This window comes from Amblyomma americanum, chromosome 1 (assembly GCF_052857255.1).
Source record: "Amblyomma americanum isolate KBUSLIRL-KWMA chromosome 1, ASM5285725v1, whole genome shotgun sequence".
NCBI lineage: Eukaryota > Metazoa > Arthropoda > Arachnida > Ixodida > Ixodidae > Amblyomma > Amblyomma americanum.
In genome coordinates this window covers 152,021,966-152,043,929 of record NC_135497.1, presented here as the reverse complement: position 1 = coordinate 152,043,929, position 21,964 = coordinate 152,021,966, and the positions used below count along the sequence as shown (strand labels likewise).

Genomic DNA, 21,964 nt, shown 5'->3' with positions numbered 1-21,964 from the left:
ATGGATATAAGGAATTATCCCCTTTTATCTGTCATTTCCTGCATTGGCTGGAAAGGGGTCCTTTGACGGGGAAAAGCCGCTTCGTTCTTGAGTTGTACCCGGCTATAGTATGTGCGTCGGTGGCAGGCTATTGTCCAGTCATTTGCCGATGTTAGGTCGTTGGCATTTGCCAACCTTTGGGCGACATGATAGTTGGCCAGTTGTAGCCCAACGCTGGCCCGCATTTAGTTAGCCTTACACATCGGTTACCATCTCACGACCGGCGATTTACCAACCATTGGTCATTGGCCAATTTTCCTTGGGTTAAAATACAAAATTACAGCGAAAAGTGGTATTACTATACTCAGTTTCATACATCACGTGCAACCCTGTCAAAGCTAGGGCTCTTGTTTGCGCTTTCTGCATCCGCGACCAAAAAGTAGTGCGTTGCTTGTTGTGAGCGAAACATAGTAAATGCTTTGCCTGTAGGCCTATTACTTGAAACGTTTGTTATGAGCTTGATTAAATGCATTCTTATTGCCGACGACACGCTGCCGCTTTCTCATGCCTTAGACCACTCGGCCACAGAACAAGCGCGGAGTAACACGCCTCCCTTTATTTCCCTTGCGGACTACTTCCGTACCTTTCACAGCGTTGCACCTGATGTATGAAACGGACTTTAGTTCTCGCAACCATCCCCTTGCAGCGAAGACAAAGCCCTATGGGGCATGCAACAAATGTTGCTATTGTCGAACAGAAAAGATCACGTCATCTGAGAATCTGAGGCCTTGCCCGGGAACCCCTCGGGTTGCAGGCCGGATTTGACGCTGCATCGCACGCGCTTGCAGGTGCACATTCAACATTTGATACCACTTTGCCTATCTAGAATGAAAAAAAAATCAACTATTTTTCTTTACCCCTACCCCCCCCCCTCTCTCTCTCCCTCCTGGCTGCCTTGGCCTGTATTAAGTCCCGGCTGCAGCGGCTGCTTTTCGATGGTGGTGGTGGTGGTAAAAACATTTATTAATTATAGAGAGAGGTGGAGGCGGGACGCAAAATGCGTTCATGTACTGTGTCAATGCCTACTGAAGAACATGCCTGAAGCGTCTCCTCGATTTCAATGGGCCTCGAGATCGCCTCGACAGTGCGCAGACTGGCCGCTAGGCGGCGCTAGAAGATGACCCTCAATTTCGGTTTCAATGGCTGGGAGACTGTCATGTGCGGCGCCCGATCATTCTGTTTCATTCTTTTTTCAAACTTTGAGCAATAAATTTTAGTTTGCTAACAAAAAAAACGAGTTTTTGGATGTCTCAGGGCAGCAAATGCTTAAAAAGTCTAAGATTACTGAAAGAGGATCATCAGTTTCGATTTCGAAATCCAAAAGCGTGCTGTGCACCTCGTTCTATCAGGCCGTTAGGACCTTTTGTCTGCTGTATAACCAGTAACTTTTGGACGGTTTACAACAAAAAGAGCATGTTCGAAACATCCATATTGTCGCAAATGCTTGAAGTATCTAGAAATACCGCAAAATAAGTATTTACACTGCATGATTCATGGTTAAGTATATTGTACTGTTGCCAATGGCAAGAAATAAACTACTTCGGACAAGCAAAAAGGGATAATAATCCATGAGATATAGTAAGGACAGGAGGAAGTCCGGAATTACCTGAGCTCTGAACTGTAGCCAGGTGACACGTGGCAAAGGAGGACTGCATATGGCGCTCAATGAATGAAAGCCGGAGACGTCGCGGCAACTTGCCTGGGGAGTCGCTGGCCCGCAGGGGGCATATCCCTCATATCTAATGTTCTTAGAACTTTGCGAAGCGCGTTTCTTATAATCTTGCTGCGGAGCATTTCGAGAGATGTTTTGATCAGGTGAAGCAGATCTTGGAGGGCAGCCTAGCTGCGCTGTTTCTGGTCATTTTTCCAACGGGCTTTCGCCGAACGATGCCTCCTTGAAAAGCGTTGAGAAATTTCAAATAAACTCATGCCCCTCTTCTCTAGTCTTTTCGCTAGAAACACAGCTCACTAGGTTCCTGTGTGATGCACACGCGCACAGTGACGTCGGGAATAACACAGAAGGCCTGACTGACCGGATTTATCCAAATGACAAGCACGTGCGTTCCCACTGAACACAGAACATCTTGTAGATGTCCTGAAACGTCTGTGATGGTCATAAATATCTTGGTCTACAAAATACATCTACAAGACGCTGTTTTACACTTTCTAGAAGACATATTATGTAGGACGTCAAGTAGTTGTCTTATTAAAAATTTTTTTTCGCTTTCAGCTGATAATTAATAATAATTGGTTTTGGGGGAAAGTAAATGGCGCAGTATATCTGTCTCATATATCGTTGGACACCTGAACCGCGCCGTAAGGGAAGGGATAAAGGAGGGAGTGAAAGAAGAAAAAAGAGGTGCCGTACCCACTGAACACTGTGTCATCTTTCAGACGACTAGAAGCAATTTTGGCAAGATGTCCAACCCGTCTTGAAGACGTCCTAAGTGAATCTTCGAACAGTTTATAACGTTCGGAAAATGTCTTGGCAAGACATCTAAAAATTGCTTGCAAAATATTTCCAGATACCTTTCAGACGTTCTGTAAATGTCCTCTAGCTCAGCTAATGCTCCATCTATTTGAGCTACAAGATGTATTTAGAGGTCGTTTTGTAGCTGACCCAAGATAACTTCTAGACACCCACAAAAGTTCGTCAGACATTTTATAATAATCTAGATAAACCCTCATAGACATGTCAGCTGGCCTCTGAGGCAGTAAAATGTCTTGATATGTTGTCGTCTGCTTGCAAAAATTTTTTAGACATCTTGATACCTACCTTCTAGCTCAGCTAGGGCTCCCACGAGATATGTAGTCTCAACTGGCTAAGATTTTCTAAGTACTGCTTAATAAAGGCCACCACAGTCACCCATACAAGCACACGAAACATCAAAGAATACGAACCCTAAGGCGCCCGTGTGCTGTGCGATGTCAGTGCACGTTAAAGATCCCCAGGTGGTCGAAATTATGCCGGAGCCCTCCACTACGGCACCTATTCTTCCTTTCTTCTTTCACTCCCTCCTTTATCCCTTCCCTTACGGCGCGGTTCAGGTGTCCAAAGATATACGAGACAGATACTGCGCCATTTCCTTTCCCCCCAAAAAACCAATTATTATTATCACTCACCTTATACTACTAGGAAATCTTAGCTGATCATCCTTACATACCCTACTCCACTGCCCTCTGCAATGTGCATGGGGAGAACTGCCGATCTACGAAGTTACTGAAGATATTTTCGTGTTTGTTAATTTATTCTTGGTGCATTAGAATTAGTCTGGTTTAAATGCGACGTTCTGTTAGTTGCAAGTCTTGATTCATACCACAGAACAAAAATAAACTCATAAATGAAACCTAATTTATGGGCACGCACACGCATTCTACATAAGAAAGGGCAAGTAGAAATATCCTGTAGACGTCTGTGAAAGATGTTTCAACTTTTACTGAAACATCACTATTAGATTTTGGAGTCTTTAAGACGTACCGGGCTCAGTGAGCGGCCAGGCAATATACTTTCGGGGACAACTCAAAATGAGTTCTTGAGACTTCTGATTGTCATACATATTTCCTGTTGTAGACTGTGACTCAAGCCATGGTGTACACCTCTAGAATTTGTCTTTGAGAGATCTACAAGAAGTCTTGCAAAAAGTCTTGTAGCTCAAAAAAAAAAGTGGGAGCATTAGCTGAGTTACAAGGTGTCTACAGAGTGTTTCAAGATGCCTAGAATCGCATTGTAATCATCTGCAAGATGTCTTGGTCAAGACGTCTAAGAAATCTCCAATACCTGTCTCAGAGGTCAGTTGAGATGCCTTCATAAGATTGTTTGTTCATCTTGGAAAAACGCATTATATCTGTTTAGTAGATGGATTGGGGCTCAGTGGGCAGGGAGTTGTCACGCATGTGCCACAGGAATCGGAATAGCATGTCCGGGACAATAAATATTCCTGCCTATGCAGTCATGCATGCGTGTACGTGTTGGCAAAATGTGAATTGAACTCTTTTCTATTGTCATGTTTCTGATGGCCACGTGTCTCTCTAGGTGTCTCCTATTTAAACGTAAATATTGCACTGCAGCTATATATAAGTCGAGCCGTAAAACGTCTTGTGAGGAAGCCCTCCAGGCTTCTGAAGCAGAATGCATTGAAGACAGCTTGCTTAAGCGGATTAGTAAGTGCCTTGCGTAGCTGCTGAAAGCGTAAAAATCCTTCCTAAGACAGCTTCCGGACATCTCGGCTAAATATCTTCTAGACAAGTATCAAACAGCGTCTTGTAGATATATTTTGTAGTCCAAGATGTCTGTGACCATTACAGACATTTCAAGACATCTACAAGATATTCTGTGCTCAGTGCGGTACGTAGTGCGTGGAGGGCTCCGGAATAATTTCGACCACCTGGGGATCTTTAACGTGCACTGACATCGCACAAGGCACGGGCGCCTTAGCGTTCTGCCTCCATAAAAAAGCAGCCGCCGCGGTCGGGTTCGAACCCGGGAACTTGAATCAGCTATGCAAGATGATTACAAGCCGGCTTTAAGTAAGTTGTCCTCAAGGCATCCTGCTTCAGAAATATAAAGCGATTCCTCAAAAGACGTTTTATGACTACAGCAATATCGCCGTGTATATATAATTACAGACGCCACCAGCATATACATATACCTACATAACGCCACCTGTAAATCACCAAAAGTTGGCCACAAAGCGGTCATTTTGTTGAGATTAGTGCTCAGGACACGTTAAAAAATTGGTTGTAACGCGATATAGAGCCTCGCCGCGGTGGCTCAGTGGTTAGGGCGCTCGACTACTGATCCGGAGTTCCCGGGTTCGAACCCGACCGCGGCGGCTGCGCTTTTATGGAGGAAAAACGCTAAGGCGCCCGTGTGCTGTGCGATGTCAGTGCACGTTAAAGATCCCCAGGTGGTCGAAATTATTCCGGAGCCCTCCACTACGGGACCTCTTTCTTCCTTTCTTCTTTCACTCCCTCCTTTACCCTTCCCTTACGGCGCGGTTCAGGTGTCCAATGATATATGAGACAGATACTGCGCTATTTCCTTTCCCCCCCAAAACCAATTATTATTATTATTATTATATAGAGCACTGGCAATCACGTGTGGTCGACATTAATTAACAATTTATTAACATAAATCACGCTAGGTAAACAACTAGTAATTTACTAAACTTTTTATGCATTTTTTGAAAACAAGCGCATTGTTTTTGAAGACAATTTTAGTTGTTTTGTTGCTTTCTGCGGTCCGGTTGTCGTTGTTTGTTCCGGCCGTTCCCGCCAGTTATGAGGCGTCATGCGTCGCTTCGCTGCTTGCTTCGCCGACTTCGCTTCGCGTACAGTGCACTGTAACTTCGCGTTACCGACGAAATTTGCTCGCTTTGAACCGAGAGTGCTGGCAGGAGGTGCGGGACTGGTTGGGAAGCTGCAACTCTTCTAGCACGGATTGCTCGCTGCCAGGTGCTCCGGTCAGCAGGTAATGTTTCGTAATCATGCAGCGGCATAAGAAAAGTTTTGAAAACTTATCGCGGTGGCAGAAGAGGCGACGCCTAAACGAAGGAGTCTCTAGACTTGTTTCTGAACGTTGGAACTCCGGTACTGGAGAAAATGCTAGCACAAACAGCATTCACCTTCCCAGCGCTGATGAGCCATCCAGCTCTTCTTGCAACAGCTAGGGCTCGCACACACGAAACCGATCGCGAGGTGCTGTTTTATTGCCTCGACTCCGCTACCTCATTTGTTGAGACAGGTGGTGAAGAAATGAGCGTGGAAAAGTTTCCCACTGCCTTTAGTGCAACTGAACTTGAGTTTAGCGGGTCCGGATCCATTGCTGGTAGTTCGAGCGCTGAGGTCACTCGGCATTCATCCGTAAGTGGTATTTCCCGGGCTACCCCTGTAAGCAGAGAGTTTGGAAATGTGTTTTCTCCTCGTAGTGACACAACGTCGCTATCATACGCTTCTGCGGATGACCAGCCAGTAGAAATAACGCCTGAAAGCGACAGAGACGTCGTCTTGGTAGGCGATGAACATGCGCAAGCGAGTTGCGATACATATCTCTCCGAAATGCAGGCCACATGCGTTGGTACGCGAGCATGAGCAAGCGGGTTGCGATAAGGCCACGAACGCCGAGAGCGATTCAGAGAGCCTGAAGCATTTTCTTGCAAAGTGGTCCGCTGAAAACAATATAACTCACAGTGTTCTTTCTTTGCTGTTAAAAGAACTAAGGAAGCATTCATGCTACTCGGGAATTCCCAGCGACCCTAGGACGTTGCTGTGAACACCTCGAACAGTGGATATAAGAGCTGTGGTGCCCGGGTCTTATTGTCATTTTGGCATTGAAAAATGCTGAAGAGTCCTGCTCTTGCATGTAGATGCAGCATCTGTTCCAGCCAGAATTGGCATTATGTTTTACTTTGATGGGCTTCCTCTCACAAAAAGCTCCCACAGCCAGTTCTGGCCAGTTTTAGGAAAAACAGAAGACATACCTGGTAACAATGCCTTCCTGGTTGGTTGCTACCATGGACATGCAAAACCGAGCTCAGTGCATGAGTACCTTTCAGATTTCATTGCGGAGATTACAGGTCTTATTTCAAATGGGCTCTATTTTTCTGGCCGTCTTTGAAAGGTGTACATTAGGGGATTCATATGTGATGCTCCTGCAAAAGCCTTTTTGTTAGGCATCAAGTCACACACAGGTTATTTTGGTTGTGGCAAGTGCACTCAGGAGGGCAAGTATGTTCGTGGGTCAGTAGTTTTTTTGAAGACGAATGCACCTCTACGGACAGATGAAAGTTTCGCACAGAAATTTCAGGAAGAGCACCATGTTAGAGACACACCTCTCAGCACATTGCCTGTAGGACTTGTCTCACAGTTCCCACTGGATTATATGCATCTAGTTTGTATTGGTGTTATGAAAAAGTTGCTGCTTTTATGGATGATGGGCAATAACTTGTACCGCCTTTCTTCCACAATTGTGAATGCAATCTCACAGCGCATATTGAATGTTAGGCAGTTCTGCTGCTGCGAGTTTGCTCGTCTTCCACGACCACTGAAGGATCGTGGCTTCTGGAAGGCGACTGAACTTCGCTCATTTCTGTTGTACCTTGGTCCATTAGTGCTGAAGGACATCCTGGATCAAGAAAGATATGAGCACTTCCTTGCGCTTCATGTTGCAGTCAGGATCCTTGCCAGCCCTGACATGTGCAACACTCACAATAGCTATGCCAACGAGCTCCTTCGTTTCTTCGTTCTTTTAGATCTTTGTATGGTCGCAGCAAAGTGTCCTACAATGTTCACAACTTAGTCCATTTGGCCAACGATGCCCTGAACTATGGTGCACTGGATAGCTTCAGGCCTTTTCCAGCTGAAACACCTTCTTCGAAGCTCAACACGGCCACTTGAGCAACTACACAATAGGATAACTGAACTCAGTGCTAGTGAGAGTCTTTGTCCTATTAAGACTACAGAATGTCCTGTGACTTACAAGCAACTGCATACAGGAGGAAAGCTGCCAAATTCATGTAAATGGTCGCAATTTCGTGTTGCTGTTTTTCCCGTTTGTTCTAAAGGCATCTACTGGAGATAACTGTTGTGTCCTTTCTGACTCTACTGTCATTGTTGCCCATGACTTCTGTTTTAATAAAGCAGAGTCGAAAGTGCTTCTTGGAAGGCAGTTCATGTCATCCCGTGATTTCTATACTGCTCCGTGCAGGTCTTCTGACTTCGATATTTTCATAGTGCCCAGCCTGTCATGCTGTTGCAAAGTATGGCCTTTGGCTAGCGTGAAAACAAAGTGCCTTTTGCTGCCATGTTCAGCGTCGCACCAAGAGTACCTGGTGGTTCCATTGCTTCATGCAGCCTAAGTGCTGAAATTTTGAGTTTTTCAATTTCTACAAAGTTTTGCTGTCTTTCTGATCAACAATATACAACAGTTTTATTCTTCGAAGCAATGTTTGTGGTCCTACACTTGCTTCATGCCTAAGTGCTCAAATGTACAGTTTTTTTTCTTTTTATAGGACAAGGTTGTCTGCATCTTTTGATAACAATTGAAAAGTTTCATTCTTCCAGGACTGTGTGTTCTTGTTTCATGCAGCCTAACTGCTCAAATTTTGAGTTTTTTAATTTTTATTGAACATGGTAATGCTGCATATTTTTTATCAGTGCAAACGTGTAGTTTCCCAGGACTGTGCTGTTGTACGCTTGCTTCATGCAGCCTAATTGCTCCATTCTTAAGTTTATTTTTGCAGGACAAAGGTGTGCTGTATCTACTTAATGAAGAATAGAAAGGCTTAGGTTTTTTTTTCAGGAATGTTTGCTGTGGTGCGCTTCTCAAAGGACAGCACTGTCGACGTGGTTCCAACCTACTGGCTCGAAGATGACAAATGTTACTGGCCAACAAATTCCAATGTGTCGAGAGCCTTGAAGGCAGTCAAGCACAGAGAAGTACCAGATGTCACATTCCCGAAACATGACGTCATTGTACTTATACTTAGCATGGAAGGTAAAGATACAGATAGTTTTAACACCACTTTAACGCTTTTGTGGTTAATTATTCATTGTCACTTTTAAATTTGTCAGTTATTTATATTCTTTAATTTGTGTGCCATGTTTGGGGTTGAGAACTGATACATGTCTATGAACTAGAAATATTAAGTCCCTTTTTCCGTCACAGACTGTGGCAACAAAAACATGTGATGAACTCAGCCAAGGAGTTGTCAAGGTGGTTACAAGATATTATTAATACAGAGCTCTTTTTATGATTACTGGCCCTGGAGGCATTGAGCAGAGCTAGCGAACCAGTACATAACCTTTTCGTCTCTAGTGCTTTTCTACACCTTTAGGATAATTGTTAAGTTGTTCAAGGCCAACGTGCAGTTGCAACTTGATGTGTTATGGTTGTTATATATTTAATTACTGCTGTGCTTATCTCCTTAGAGACTTTTCAGAGAGCAAGATCCAAGCTAAAGAAAGCGGAGAATACTGATGACATTGCAACGTCGACAGACCAAGGTATTTGTCTCCCAATACTAGTTTTTCTACATTTGAGTAGTTGCTGTGGTTTTTAGGGTAGCCTATATTTTAGTAACTGTAAAATGGCTACACCATGGCTTGATCAGATCAGTACAGTGCAAGTATAGTCTTGACGTGTAGCATTCCTGTTTGGAGCCTGCTAATTTTCCGATTAATATCCTTTGAACATTTTAATAGAAAAGGGCCGTGGGAAGCGCAAGCGGTTTGCAGTATTCACATCAGATGATTCTGATAGCGATGAGCCAAGCTGTGCCCTTCCACCACCCTTTCGGCTGAGAAGGTAAGAAAATTTGCTTTATTTCTGAAAAAAAAAATAAGCTGGAGTAAAGGCTGGCAGTGCAAATGTTGGAGGCTCCAAACTCTCTGTGGTGGAACGTATTAAATTGACGGATTGAGAAAAAAGAATCCACGAAAATCCATGGGAGGCACCAAATGTTGCATTATTCCATTGGAAATAGTTTAATATTGTGTTATGATCTTAATATTTTTTTCATATTCTCCTGAGTCCTCCTCTTATGTATTGTGTTCATGCTAATAAGATAAAAGTAATTTTTTTCACCATGCCATCATTCCTACTGACGTTCGTAAAAATAGTAGCTAACACACAATTCTGCCAAAACCTCTTAAACCTGTGAAATTAGGCGCCTTAGTAATGTGCTATGATATAGTTCAAATTGATTTAGAAAGTTATGAAATTCTTCACATTCCCTACACTAGAGATTGCTCTTATCTGCATAGTGGAGGAGTTCATGAAATCCTCTTTCGTTCTCCAAATCTCAAATTTTTGTCATCATGATTTAAAGCCTGTCAAACATCCTTTGCTCCAAAATTAAGCCACATCTGATAAATTTATAAGGATACTGAAATGTGATGGGAGAAAGGGGGCTAGTAACAGTGCTTTGGTTTTAAATGCTGTGTTTCTTGCATCTTCTAGCTGTTCCAATGATGGTCCCTCACAAAGGAACACATTGCCATCAAGTCCTTCAAGTATGCTGTCTTCACTTTTTGCACTCCTCTGTTTAGTGAACTTGTGCAATTTAGAAAGGGGACGTCTAGTTGTGCCAAAAATATTTCGGCCATAGGTGTGTTGTCCTCATACTTTAGGAAAGGAGGAATTTTCGGCACCACATTGAACCTAGTTCGTGTATAAAGAAAGGAACGCCGACCAAAGGTTGTTGTTAATACAAAGACGTTTCAGCTTCCATACGGAAGCCTTGATAACTTGAAGCCTTGATCAGAGTGATCAAGGCGATCAAGGCTTCCGTATGGAAGCCAAAACGTTTTTGTATTGACAACCTGTGGTCGGCCGGCGTTCCTTTCTATATACATGAGTCTTCTACCCGACTAGATGAGTTTTCGTCAAACGTTAGATTTCATTGGACCTAGTTCATATTTAGTGGCCTTTCATTGAATTAGGAGAGGTGCGGCTTTCAGCACACATTCTTGTTTTTTAATATATTTGGATGAAAATTTTTTAAATTAGTAATGCATCTGTGACTAACTGCAATTTTTTTCCTGTTCAATTCAAGAACTTTTTTCTACCAATTCTGTTCTCTTCTACACTTTGTAGAAAACCTGCAAACTTGACAAAATGCATTAGAAGACTAGTTCAACAGTCATCACCTTTCTAAACGCATGCTATATGTCAAGACAATAGCAAATTTCTTTTTTGTTTTTTGGTGCAACACAGACTTTTCATTCTTTATCGAGTGGTTTGCATACAGGTATCTAAACTGTGTACTAGATGTGACCCCAAAATCAACCATTTATCATAATGTAGATCTAAGCTTGTCATTGCACTTCCTCTTGTTCCGGGTGCTAAATAAAAAAAAAACTCAAAATAAAAGGGGCACTAAAAGAGAATACTAAGTCAGGCTAGACTGATACATAGCATTACCCAATTGCAAATGTCATTTTTACCTAGAACAAAGATCTAATAAGCCAGAATATTGTATAAACGTGAAGTACCTGTGGTGCCACCACTTGCGGATTCAGCTGTCATGGGTGACGTCGGATGAGTGCTCTCAAGCAAGGTTATTTCACTACGCGAGTGGGCGATTACCACCAAAATATGAAGCAAACGCGGTGAGCATAGGCAAGAATGCGGGCAGTTCAGATCACCAATAGGAACGCTAAATGCTAACATGAGTGCTTAATCTTTCGTTTCGAATTCTGTGCACTTAGGCTACATTTGGCCTATCAGAAGCATTCACGCTTTCTTGGGTTTGCTAGGCAGCCGGTGAAACGGTTTTATTCTCACTTCAGCTGTCGGTGGCAGTCGAATCGAGCTTTCTGAAGCTGAAACTTCAAAGTATTTACTTTTTTAAATACACATTTGTGCAGACACGCTTGATGCATGCATGTGTAAAATTGTTAAAGCAGTCGAGAAAGCACCTTCAAAGGAATCACTGCTCGGATAGGCTCCAGATGACATCACCGGTATAGTCTAAGCGAAGGCTGCTTTTTTTGGTCGCTGATGCTGGAGACTACGCGGATTTCTAATCAATGTTGATCGGATAAGGTAAGTACATCATCCAAACATGATATTCAAAAGTGACTGTGGTATGTGATCTCTGCATAAAATTTCAGTCAGAATAAGTGAGCGAAACCGTTGCACCGGCTCACCGGCCGCATAACGAACCCAGCAAAGCAGGAATGCCATTTAGCTCTTGCAGTTCTGAACTTATTGCTTGCAACGACCAAACGTAGCCCGAGTCCACAGAATGCGAGAAAAATGATTCAGCGCTCGTGTTTGCGTCTAGCTTTTTTCTCCATCATCTGTTTGGCACTGTTTTAACTAGAAGACTCTCTGCATCCTTGCCTATGCTCGCCGTGCTGCTTTCCTCGTATTTCAATGGTAATTGCCCACTGGCAAGGTGGAATAGTATTTCTCGAGTGAGCTCATGCTGACGCCACCAATGGCAGCTAGTCAATCCGCAAGTGGTGGCGTCACGGGTACTATGCTTTTACACTATTTTCTTGCCTTTTAAAGTTTTGTACTCTATAAAAATGACATTTGCTATCGGGTAATGCTAAGCTATCAGTCGAGCCTGACCAAGTATTTCCCTTTAGTGTCCCTTTAACAAAGCAGTCGTAAAAACATGTTTCACAAGGTGAGCATAGACTCTGAATCAGTATTGAGAGAAATGTATTCAGAGGTGAGCATGACATTTACCTGTCTCTTTATGAGACCTTGAAACTTTCCTTTTATACGATTGCTTCTGTGCACGAAATTTACCTGAGGTACTAGATTTCAATATGCCCAAGCGGTGCTGTTTGGATGAGGCCTAATAAAGATAGGGCGTTACAAGATGTACCGATTTTTTAAGCACTTAATGACCTACAGCACCACATTGGTTGTCAAGTCTTTTCTAGTTCTTCCTGGCAGATTTCAGCCATGAAAATTTAGGACAGTAGAGGAAATTAGTCTCACCAGCAAATTTGATTTTTAAAAACCTATTCTTTGGCCATTTTTTGCAACTTTAAAACCTTGTACTCCCTAAAGTTATCTACTGTGAACAAGTTTCTTGGCCTTGCCCTTTATTATAATGATTTGGTGGTCTATGATCTTGTAGAGTGGCAGGTTCTACATATTCTTAAACAAATATTTATTTTAGCTGCGGTTGCGTTATGCTTGTAGAAAATATAACTTTACATCGCATTCATTGTTAACAGCCAAACTTGCTTCAATGCAGCTTTTGAACAGTCTGCAGCACGTGTACAGATTCCAGCACCTGAACAATCTGAAGTACCTGCGCAACCTGCAGTGGCTGAGCAACCTGTACCATCTACAGAGGAGCAGGATATACATTCAGCGCCCCCGTTGGGTAATTAAAAAGTTACACTTGTCGCTAAACCATAGCTAAACATAAATTATTACAAAATTTCTGCAATTAATTTCACAGAGTAGCGATACTGGGCAATGTTTTATGTGCAGCAGCTATTGTATGTATACGCATCAGTAGTAATGGTTCTACTGAGTTACCATTTACCTTTGGTTTGAAGCGACTGTGTCTAATGATCGAAGCACTGACACCATGCCATACTATGCTTTCATAGTTTAAATGTGAGGTCTTGAGCCTAGTACATTAACATGGTAACTGATTTCAAGCCAAAAGCACACCTGCTCTGAAGGCAGGTGCCTTTGACAACTGCCTTGCATATGTTGCCAGATTAGTGGTATTCTGTGGTCGATGTCTGAGCAAGGAATCATCCTTTTCGAAAGTAGGTTGCTGTGTAGTGTGGTAGAATTGGTTATTTAGAAAAGGCATCTGTGGATGGAGAGGGAAAAGCAGACCTTTATAAACTACTTGTCTTTTAAAAGGGAGTTTGTGGTGCTGATTGGACTGAAGCAATGACTACCTGTTATCATTAACATTACAGAAATCAATTCGCACAAATTTTTTCCAATGGAAAACATATCTGCTATGCTGAAGGTCAGTCCAACTGCCTTCGTTGTAAAGTGTCCTAGGTCTCTTGCAGTTCATTACACTTACAAGAGCACTTAAACCTTTGACACATCCTATGAAAGGAAAATTTATTTGAAGCCAGAAGCGTACGAAGAGTGCTAAGGTAAAAGAATGTTTAGTGAATAGATAGGTCCAATTAATCAATTGTATGCCCACTGTGGTGCCTTATTGGTTAGGGTGCCGAGCCCGACTACTCGGGTTCAATCCCGGCTGCGTTTTCATGGAAGCAAAATGCAAGGTGCCCGAGTACTGTGCAGTGTCAGTGCACATTAAAGAACGCCAGGCGGGTGAAATGATCCGGTTTCCATTCTTTATTTTTTGTTTAGAAAACTTGTAGTTCATGACATAAAGCAGTAATAAAATTCAACACATCTAGAATGAATGCGAGTGGGTGGTTCTGCCCAGTAAATTCGAAATTTTGTAACAGTGGCAGTTAAGTTCAGACATTGGCATCATATATGCTGTGCAGCATTTCTTTGAATGTGCGCATTCAAGGATCCTTTCCCTTTCATGCTTCATGTGCCTTTTCCACAGCTTAATGTGGGTGGCTTTACATGCTCTCCTCACCGCAGATTTAATTTTTGGCAGCATGCTCTAGAACAAGGGAGATCTCAATCATCTGTTCCACCTTAATAAACTATTGCCAAGGTATAATACCACGAATAGCCTATACTATAATGCCGGTGTGATTGGAAACTTTGTTTTAGTGTATGCATTGTTCATCTCTAAATGTTAAAATGCAGTAATAGCTTGATATCAGTCTACCTTTCTGATCAGTGTTTATTTTGTACTGCTGAACTGTTTCGTTGTGCTTTCAGATAATTCTCTTCTCATACTGCGTAAAATGTGCTTTGTAAAAACACAACTGCAAAAAATTATTGATGTACTGCTGGGCCAAGGGTCGCCAACGCTTGCCGATGAAGACTGTATTGCTCTGCCATTGTAAACAGATGAACAGATTGACGCAGTGGAGGTAAAGCTTCGAAGCAACAAAGTGTTCCATGAGAAACTGGTAAATTTTAGCATGTTTTTGCGTCTGTTTCCGCCTTAGTGGTATTCAGTAATTGTTAATATTTAATACACATTGCATCAGAATATGCTGTCTATTTTGATGATAATGATTGCATAGCAAGGCAGATATGACAGCACAGCAGAGATAAATGTCTCTGACTAGTGTTCTCTCACTACTGGAAGTTCTATTGGACGCAGCTTTCAAAGCCTCAGCGATAAAGAGCATGAGCATGCACCACTTTGCCTAACTTTTCGTGTTGGCTGACCTTGTTCAGTTCTCTGCATTATTATTCGTTCTGATGCAGCATTGTGGCCTATAGTCAGCTACAACTAGAATGAAACACCAAATTCTCCTTACATGAGGCCTTCCATTAAGTAATGGCGTCAGCCTGTTGTCATGATTCGCAGTCAACCTGGCTGTTCACAGGTGCACGCTACATTGGTTGGAAGACGTTTGAGGGGCATTGTTACCTCATTCTAAAATTTTGTCGCTGGAGTACTTGCCTGTCTACCACAGTTGCATTGCAGCTACAAGGTACAGCACAGAAATATTAATGAAATATCTTTTGTGTGATGGAAACAAACTGTGGTAACAAATTTGGCTGTAGATGTAGTGTGCATGCTTGCGGCAGTGGTCAAGTAGATGCCACCTCTTCATTTTTTTCATTTCCTGTGAAATGTTTTCACTACCGTTTCTCATTCTTTAACAGCGTTAGTTAGCAAATAATACGTGGCATGGGGTGCCACCATAACCATAGTTTCTTTTCGTTAGTCCCAACTTAAGATTAATCAGAATTCACTAAAAGGTGTGTAAACTACAATTTGTGGGAGTGCAGGAACTCTGATGTAAAGTAAGGGCTCTTATGCATGATGGGCTCTTTCAGTTCTACATTTCCTGTCAGTGCCATAGAAAGCATGTTGCTTGAGTGTATGTACTCTTGTTTTTGATTTGTTCTCATTTGTTTGTAATGGTCTCCTAACGTAGATAAATACTGGGTGTTCTGTAAAATAGCAGCTGTCTTATTCTTGAAATTGCACTCTCAGTATCTTGAATGGAAGCTATCCACGTCACACGTATTTTTCAGGCCCAACAGCTTTCTGGCATCGGTGGAACAACCGTACAATCTGCTACTGCCCGCATTCTTGCAAAGTGGTTCTATGACTCCTTGGGGCAGAAATACAGCTTTTATGGCCAGAAAGGCAAAAAGGCATTTTTGAAGCTGGAGCTTTTTCAGCGTGCTGCAAAGTAAGTTCTCTGTGCCGTTTTCTTTTTTTCCTCTCTGTGCTGTCGTGGTGGCTCAGTTGTTATAGTACTCAGCTGCTGACTCGAAAGACACATTGTCCGATCCCAGCTGCTGCGGTCGTATTTTGATGGAGGCTAAATGCTAGAGGTCTGTGTACTGCACGATGTCAGTGCACGTCAAAAAACCCCAGGCGGTCGAATTATCCAGAGCCCTCCGCTACGGCACACCCCATAGGCTGAGTCACTTGGGGTCATTGAACCCCCATAAACCGGCCTTTTTCTGTCCCCTACTAGAGTGGGTGTGGTATTCACTACGCATTGTTGGACATGTTACAGGTGGTCAGAAATAGCACTGAGCCCTGCACTGTTTCTCTCATAGCCCACGTGATTTCCTTTCATGGCGTTAATGAAAGCGAACCAATTGAGACAAGCTTATAAAAATATTTCTTGCTGCTACAGTACTTTCAGTGAAAGATAAGCACAATCAAAGGCATTGACACCAACCATACAGCGCCTCCTGATAGTGCCAAAGGGCCAGCAATTTCTAACGTTGCATATCCATGTTCCAACAGCTACCAGCGTACTTAGTTTCACTTCATCTTCCCTTCAAGCCTAGTCAAAGTAGTGTAAAAACTGCTAAGTACGTAGCAAATAGAGCATGTCTAATGTGAAACAATACTGATAATGATTGAGCTTGAGAAAGACAAGCAATGCGTGAACAGCATTATATCATTGTAACCAACAGGAGCAGTCTGGATGCTGAAAGGCCTGCAAGGAGCAACGTTGAAAGAAATTGAGAGGGGCACCAAAGGGCGGCTAAAAAATTGCTCAGCACGGCTGCAGAATGCTGCTAAGAGGTAGGTGGTCACAATTTACACCCTGGCAAGCCTTTTTTTGTAGCACAGCAGGTTCGAGTTCAAAATTTATGCATTTGTTTCAAACCTTAAGTTGTGATAACTTGCAATAACAATATTTTGCATCCGAAAACATTAAAAATTTGTGACTCCAGTGTCACAGCATTCTGAGCATTTGTTTTATATAAACATCTATCGGTTTAGCAGCTCCTAGAGTACCTGACTTTGTGTTCCAACAATATAAAGTATCTGGCATTTAAAAAAGCCTTCATTTTAGTACGTCTTGAATAGTGGCTGCCTGTTATAAAGTTTATTATCATACAGAAAGCTATATTTTTTGATGGTAGCTTCATATAAGTGATGGGCATGCAGGCGTATTTCATGAACTGTCGGGTTTTTCTGAAGCGAACAGAAATTGTTATGGGAGTGTACTAGAACTACAGGTTCTCTTCATAGGAAAATTGTATCTTGCATTATGTCACATATATTAAGGAGCCTAAATTACATTTTAAAGGAAAATGGTGTGAAGAAGATGACGTGAATTAACCGAAGAATAAAGAAGAGGAAGAAGAAGCATTCGGTGAGGTGGAGAGAGATGATTGGTGGAGAAGCATTCGGCGAGGCGGAGAAAGATGATTGGTGGAGAAGAGAAGACGACGACGACAAGGCTTACGTGGACTAGCACCGAGGCTATAAAAGGGCGAGTGAGAGCGAGGCACGGGGGGAACAGCAGAGAAGCGGAGGCTCCGGCGGGTCAGGGACACATCGGCTGGAAGAGAGCGACGCCGGCTACTGCTCCGGTGAGCTCGCGTTCTACGACATTGCATCGTGGACTTCCTGCCGTGCCTGAGCCCGTTCCGGGGAGTCAACAGAGGACGCTACCACCTGCTACGGCCAGCGGTGTCTCCAGCGCTGTTGCCACCCATCCGGGTGGTGCCCCCAAAGCCAACAACACCGGCTTCACCTCCACGGGCGCTTGGACCGGGAGCTTGTACGACGCAGCCAGCGACGCCGCCAGCAACGCCAGCCCAAGCACGCCGAACGCCGCCTCGACGCCGGATACTGGATCCATACAACGCCGCAGCCACACCGAACCAACCGTGAGCACGAACGCAGACTGCTAATAGTAGAATACGAGTAGTAGACGCTAGTAGCAGTGTGCCCGGGTCGTGCGTATTTATAGTCTTTGTGCTTTGTGTTAGTTTTGTTAGTTTTGTGTTCTAGTGTGTGTGCCACATAGGGTGTATTAAATGTGTGTTTGTGTGGGTATACCCGTTGCCTAGTCCATTCTTTCGGTTCGAGTGTTCTCCGGAGAGATCCGTGACAAAGATAAGTGGCGGGCCTGTGCCAGGATTCATTTCCTTTTTCTTTTTGCTTTGTCTTGGATTTTTCCGATCTCTCGACGGCAGAAAGGATGGATTTGGCAAGAACGTTAGAACTGGCGCTCAAGCTAGGGTTAAGCAAGGAAGAGGCGATGCATCTCTATGAGGAGGAGGGAAAGAGGCAAAGAGAGGAAAGGGCGCAAGCACGCGCAGACGCTCCTGAAACAGAAGAGCGCGAGGCGAAAAGAGCTCGTGAGGCAGAAGAGCGGGAAGAGATAAGAGCTCGTGAGGCAGAGAGAAGAGCTCGCGAGGCGGAAGAGCGAGAAGAGAAAAGAGCTCGAGAGGCAGAAGAACAGGAGAAAAGAAGGATAGAACGGGAGAAGGAGTTTATTTTGTGGAAACAGGCGCATGTTGCGGGAAGATATGAGGAGATCACGGACAATGATCAGCGTTCCTTAGCGGGTACAGAATCTCCTAGACCAGCCAGACTTTGCCCAAGGAAGCTGATGGCTCCTTTTGATGACAAGAGAGATGATTTGGATGCATATCTGCAACGATTCGAGCGGATAGCTTTGGGGCAAGGCTGGGGGCGCTGTGAATGGGCCACGGCATTGAGCATGTGTTTAGTCGGAGAGGCGCTGAATGTTTTTGGAAGGATGCCTGCTGCTGATTCCATGGACTACGAGAAAGTCAAAGAGGCACTCCTCCAAAGATTCAGGCTTACGGCAGAGGGTTTTCGTGAGAGATTTCGCACCGCGAAACCTGAGGATTCGGAAACCGCTAAGTGGTTTTCCTGCAGGCTGACCAACTATTTTGATAGGTGGCTTGATATGTCAAACACAGAAAAGACTTTTGAAGGTGTGCGTGACAAGCTGGTCACAGAGCAATTTTTAGCGTGTTGCAGCTGAAAGCTGGCGCTATTCCTGAAGGAAAGAAAGTTGTGTTCGTTGGAAGAGTTCGCCGACACTGCTGACTAACCGCCGTATTCACAAACAACCCTCCACTCGACGCTGCGCCTCCACTCCTGGGAGTGGAGGAGAGCGCTCATCCTCGGCCCGAGGAGCAGTTGCGCTTCTTGAACACACCTCGGACATTCCTCTATCGAGGAGCTGGCCGAGTAGCCCTCCTCCACTCCAGTGCTTTCGAGGAGAAGAAAGAAACTGCCGATGACGAGAGTATTGTAAATTTTTGGAACTAAAACACCACCTGTTTGGTAATATAGAAGTCATTTGTCTATTTTAGCGGTAAACTGCAAGGTAAAAACAAATAAAATGCATAAAAAGCAGTCGCAGCTGTCCGGCGCGGCATTTTTGTTACGGTCCCTCTTTCGTTTCTCCGCTTGCTCGCCGCGTGTTCTCGTCCGTTTGCTGTGCTCCTGACTCGCTTCTTGCAGCTTTGTTGCAGTGTCTGTGCTTGCGCGTGTTCGACTGTTCGTGTGTGCACGTGTTTTTGTGTCTGCCCTTCTTTTTCCTTTTGGTTGCACAATGTCCGATCTCGACATTTCGGACTTCAGCACGACACCATCGGCATCCGCTTCGGACGCAACCCAGCGCGCCAAGAAACGACCCGCCGGTCCGCGATTCATCTTCACTGTAGATGAACGCCACGTGTTTAGGAACATTATAGCGAAGTATCGCGACGTGATAGAAAACAAACGAACGGACAATACCACTAAAAAGGCAAAGGATGAAGCCTGGTCTCAGCTTTGCGAAGATTACAATAGCTTGGCCGGCACACGCACTGTGTGTGTAGCACAGCTACGAAAACTGTGGGATAATATGAAGTCCCGGTGGAAAAAGAAGAAGTCTGAAGAAACGAGGGAAATCTTTCGGACAGGTGAGCGAAACAGTTTTACATTCAAAAACTGTCCCATACATTTTCCTGCATGTTCGCACGTTTCATCTTCTGACATCATTTTAATCCTAACAATTTGGCATTATTTATTAATGCGAAAAAATTATATGGTTACTTCGCATCAGCAAAACGTGTCCGCGAATTCTGTCTGCACGGTTATGTCTTTCTGTGGAGATAAATATGCAAAAGTTTGAGTTAGGCAGTGCGCGAGTAGATCTTGAAGAGGGAAAAGTTTGGTTGATGAATTGTAATTGGTTAATTAAATTGAAATAATGAAATAAAAACTGCTGTGTTTGAAGCAGGTTTTGTGTGACCGATTCGATGAAAAACGATGTAAATGCACGACAAGGCTTACTTAGTATAAAAAACAAATTTAAAAAATGAAAAACAAGCAACTACAAAATAAATTGAATGAAATAAAAAGTTTCAACTAAAAAAAATGAACAGAGGGAGCAAGAGAAAAAGGGAAGGCTTTCGCATTTCCGTCCTTAAGTATAAGTGCAATCTTTTTTCTTATTGTGAATTTTTGTGAAAAATTGTGAAAAATCTGCGTACTACTTTTGAGCAAAACATTAATGGTGGTACTGTACTGGTTAGCGATTTTGTTTGTTTTTTCTTTTCAAGCATTCCGTGCTGCGCACAGAATGCACTTCACCTCAGTGTGTTTCACTGCACGGATTGTGCTGTAGGAGATGCACAATTAAGAATTTTGGTGCAGGTGGCGGTACCCTTGAATGCCGGCCAATGAGTCCGGCAACAGAACTGGTTGGTGCAGTCGCCGACCATATGGCGACCAGACTGCCAAATCCCTTTGACAGCGACGGGGCCCATGTCAGCGAGGCAGTGCTGTCCCTGCCACCTGCTGCATTATTGGAGGCTATGGTAAATGACAACGAATCAAGCCAAGGCGACTTTTCCAGTAAGTAAGGCTGCCCTCTTTAAATACTAGTTACAGCTGTCACGGTTCGAAGTCCAAAACCTGCGCCTGGGCTGAGAAAGACGTTGTTGGGGAGGGCCATGGATTAATTTCAACTGCAAAGGATTCTTTAACGCCCGCTTACATGCCGCATTGCATGGGCGTTTACACAACTCCTCGCACCTGTCGATATGTGGGCGCAGCATCCTAGATTCAATCCGCAACTGGCGCTCGGCTATCAAGCGGCACTGCAGCAAACACTAGTTATTTTCTGCTCGTTGTATGTGCACGTGCTCAAGCAGGCGGGCCACATATTTATCAGGACTTCTTGGCGGGCTCGTACTGGGTCCATTTTTCGCCATGTCACATATATGTTGAGAAGTTTGTTTTTAGATGTCTACACTAGTCGCGACCATGTAAAGCATTTGTTTTTGGTTCCCTGTTATGGTCTAAACAGCCTCTGTTTATGGGCTTATTATGTTTATGGTGTGTGCATGTTTTTGCAGGCGAGGTTCCTGCACCCACATCAAGGCAGGCAGCACCGTCACCACGGCTGAACAGCCGACCACTAACTGACGAGGCACTTCCTGTTCAGGAAGAGTGCCTCAGTGCAGGCAGACCAACAGTGCTCGTGCCTGTCGTGCCGTCGTGCCAGAGCGTGTCTGAGGACATCGCACCAGCACAAATTGCTCGCACGAGGGCAGGTGGCCCCCGTGTTGCTGCGGTGGAGCGGACACTGGCTCCTGAAGTAGCAGCCAGAATTAAGGCTATTGAAGCTGAGGACCGGCGCAAGGAAGAGTTACACCAACTCGACCTACAACTCCGCAGGAGCCAGCTGGCTGAGCAGCGGCTCAAAAACAAAATGCAGCACAAGCTGCTTTCTCTGGATGTTGAAATCAAGAAACAGCAGCTAGAAGCACTGAAGCGGTAAATAGAGAATTAAAATTAACTTGTACATTAACTTGTACATATTTGTCTCGGAACACTTCTGTGTACAATTACCAACACTGTCGTCATTTTGATGCAGTCGTACAGTATTTGCATGTTCCTTCAGTTTCTTAAAAACAATGTTCTTTATTTAACACACTTGCACATGTATAAACAGCATAAGGAAATATAATATGGAAAAGATCAAGCAGTAAAATAGGGAAGTAGCCTAAAAGCAGCCAAAAGGAAATCTGTCGGCAGAAATTGGAAGGTGCCATATTGGTTCACGAGGAAAGTGACAAAAT

At 43.8% G+C, this 21,964-nt stretch overlaps 2 protein-coding genes across 3 annotated transcripts; both read left to right on the top strand.

Annotated features, from left to right (window-relative positions):
* Positions 1-5,336: 5,336 nt before the first annotated feature.
* LOC144136469 (uncharacterized) lies at positions 5,337-19,141 on the top strand. Of its 2 annotated transcripts, none has more exons than XR_013315622.1 (9): positions 5,337-5,509; positions 8,968-9,042; positions 9,241-9,343; positions 9,998-10,050; positions 12,759-12,890; positions 14,351-14,544; positions 15,629-15,789; positions 16,532-16,643; positions 17,155-19,141. XR_013315622.1 is itself a non-coding variant. In XM_077668821.1 (9 exons), the coding sequence occupies exons 2-6, from the start codon at positions 8,925-8,927 to the stop codon at positions 14,476-14,478; spliced, it is 534 nt and encodes a 177-aa protein (XP_077524947.1). In that variant the 5' UTR covers positions 5,337-5,509; positions 8,339-8,924; the 3' UTR covers positions 14,479-14,544; positions 15,629-15,789; positions 16,532-16,643; positions 17,155-19,141. The 2 variants fall into 2 exon arrangements, 1 of the variants encoding a protein (XP_077524947.1); XM_077668821.1 differs by having other exon boundaries at positions 8,339-9,042.
* Positions 19,142-19,288: 147 nt separating this feature from the next.
* On the top strand, positions 19,289-21,680 carry LOC144136463 (uncharacterized). The gene is made up of 3 exons (XM_077668810.1): positions 19,289-19,798; positions 20,535-20,735; positions 21,239-21,680. The coding sequence occupies exons 1-3, from the start codon at positions 19,447-19,449 to the stop codon at positions 21,661-21,663; spliced, it is 978 nt and encodes a 325-aa protein (XP_077524936.1). The 5' UTR covers positions 19,289-19,446; the 3' UTR covers positions 21,664-21,680.
* The last annotated feature ends 284 nt before the right edge of the window (positions 21,681-21,964 follow it).

Excerpts from the sequence above, each read along its gene's own strand:
- LOC144136469 (XM_077668821.1), top strand. The coding sequence starts at position 8,925 with ATGGTTGTTATATATTTAATTACTGCTGTGCTTATCTCCTTAGAGACT. Across the intron at positions 9,344-9,997 it reads CCACCCTTTCGGCTGAGAAG|CTGTTCCAATGATGGTCCCT; the intron begins GTAAGAAAATTT and ends TGCATCTTCTAG. Across the intron at positions 12,891-14,350 it reads ACATTCAGCGCCCCCGTTGG|ATAATTCTCTTCTCATACTG; the intron begins GTAATTAAAAAG and ends TTGTGCTTTCAG.
- LOC144136463 (XM_077668810.1), top strand. The coding sequence starts at position 19,447 with ATGTCCGATCTCGACATTTCGGACTTCAGCACGACACCATCGGCATCC. Across the intron at positions 19,799-20,534 it reads GAGGGAAATCTTTCGGACAG|GTGGCGGTACCCTTGAATGC; the intron begins GTGAGCGAAACA and ends ATTTTGGTGCAG. Across the intron at positions 20,736-21,238 it reads AAGCCAAGGCGACTTTTCCA|GCGAGGTTCCTGCACCCACA; the intron begins GTAAGTAAGGCT and ends ATGTTTTTGCAG.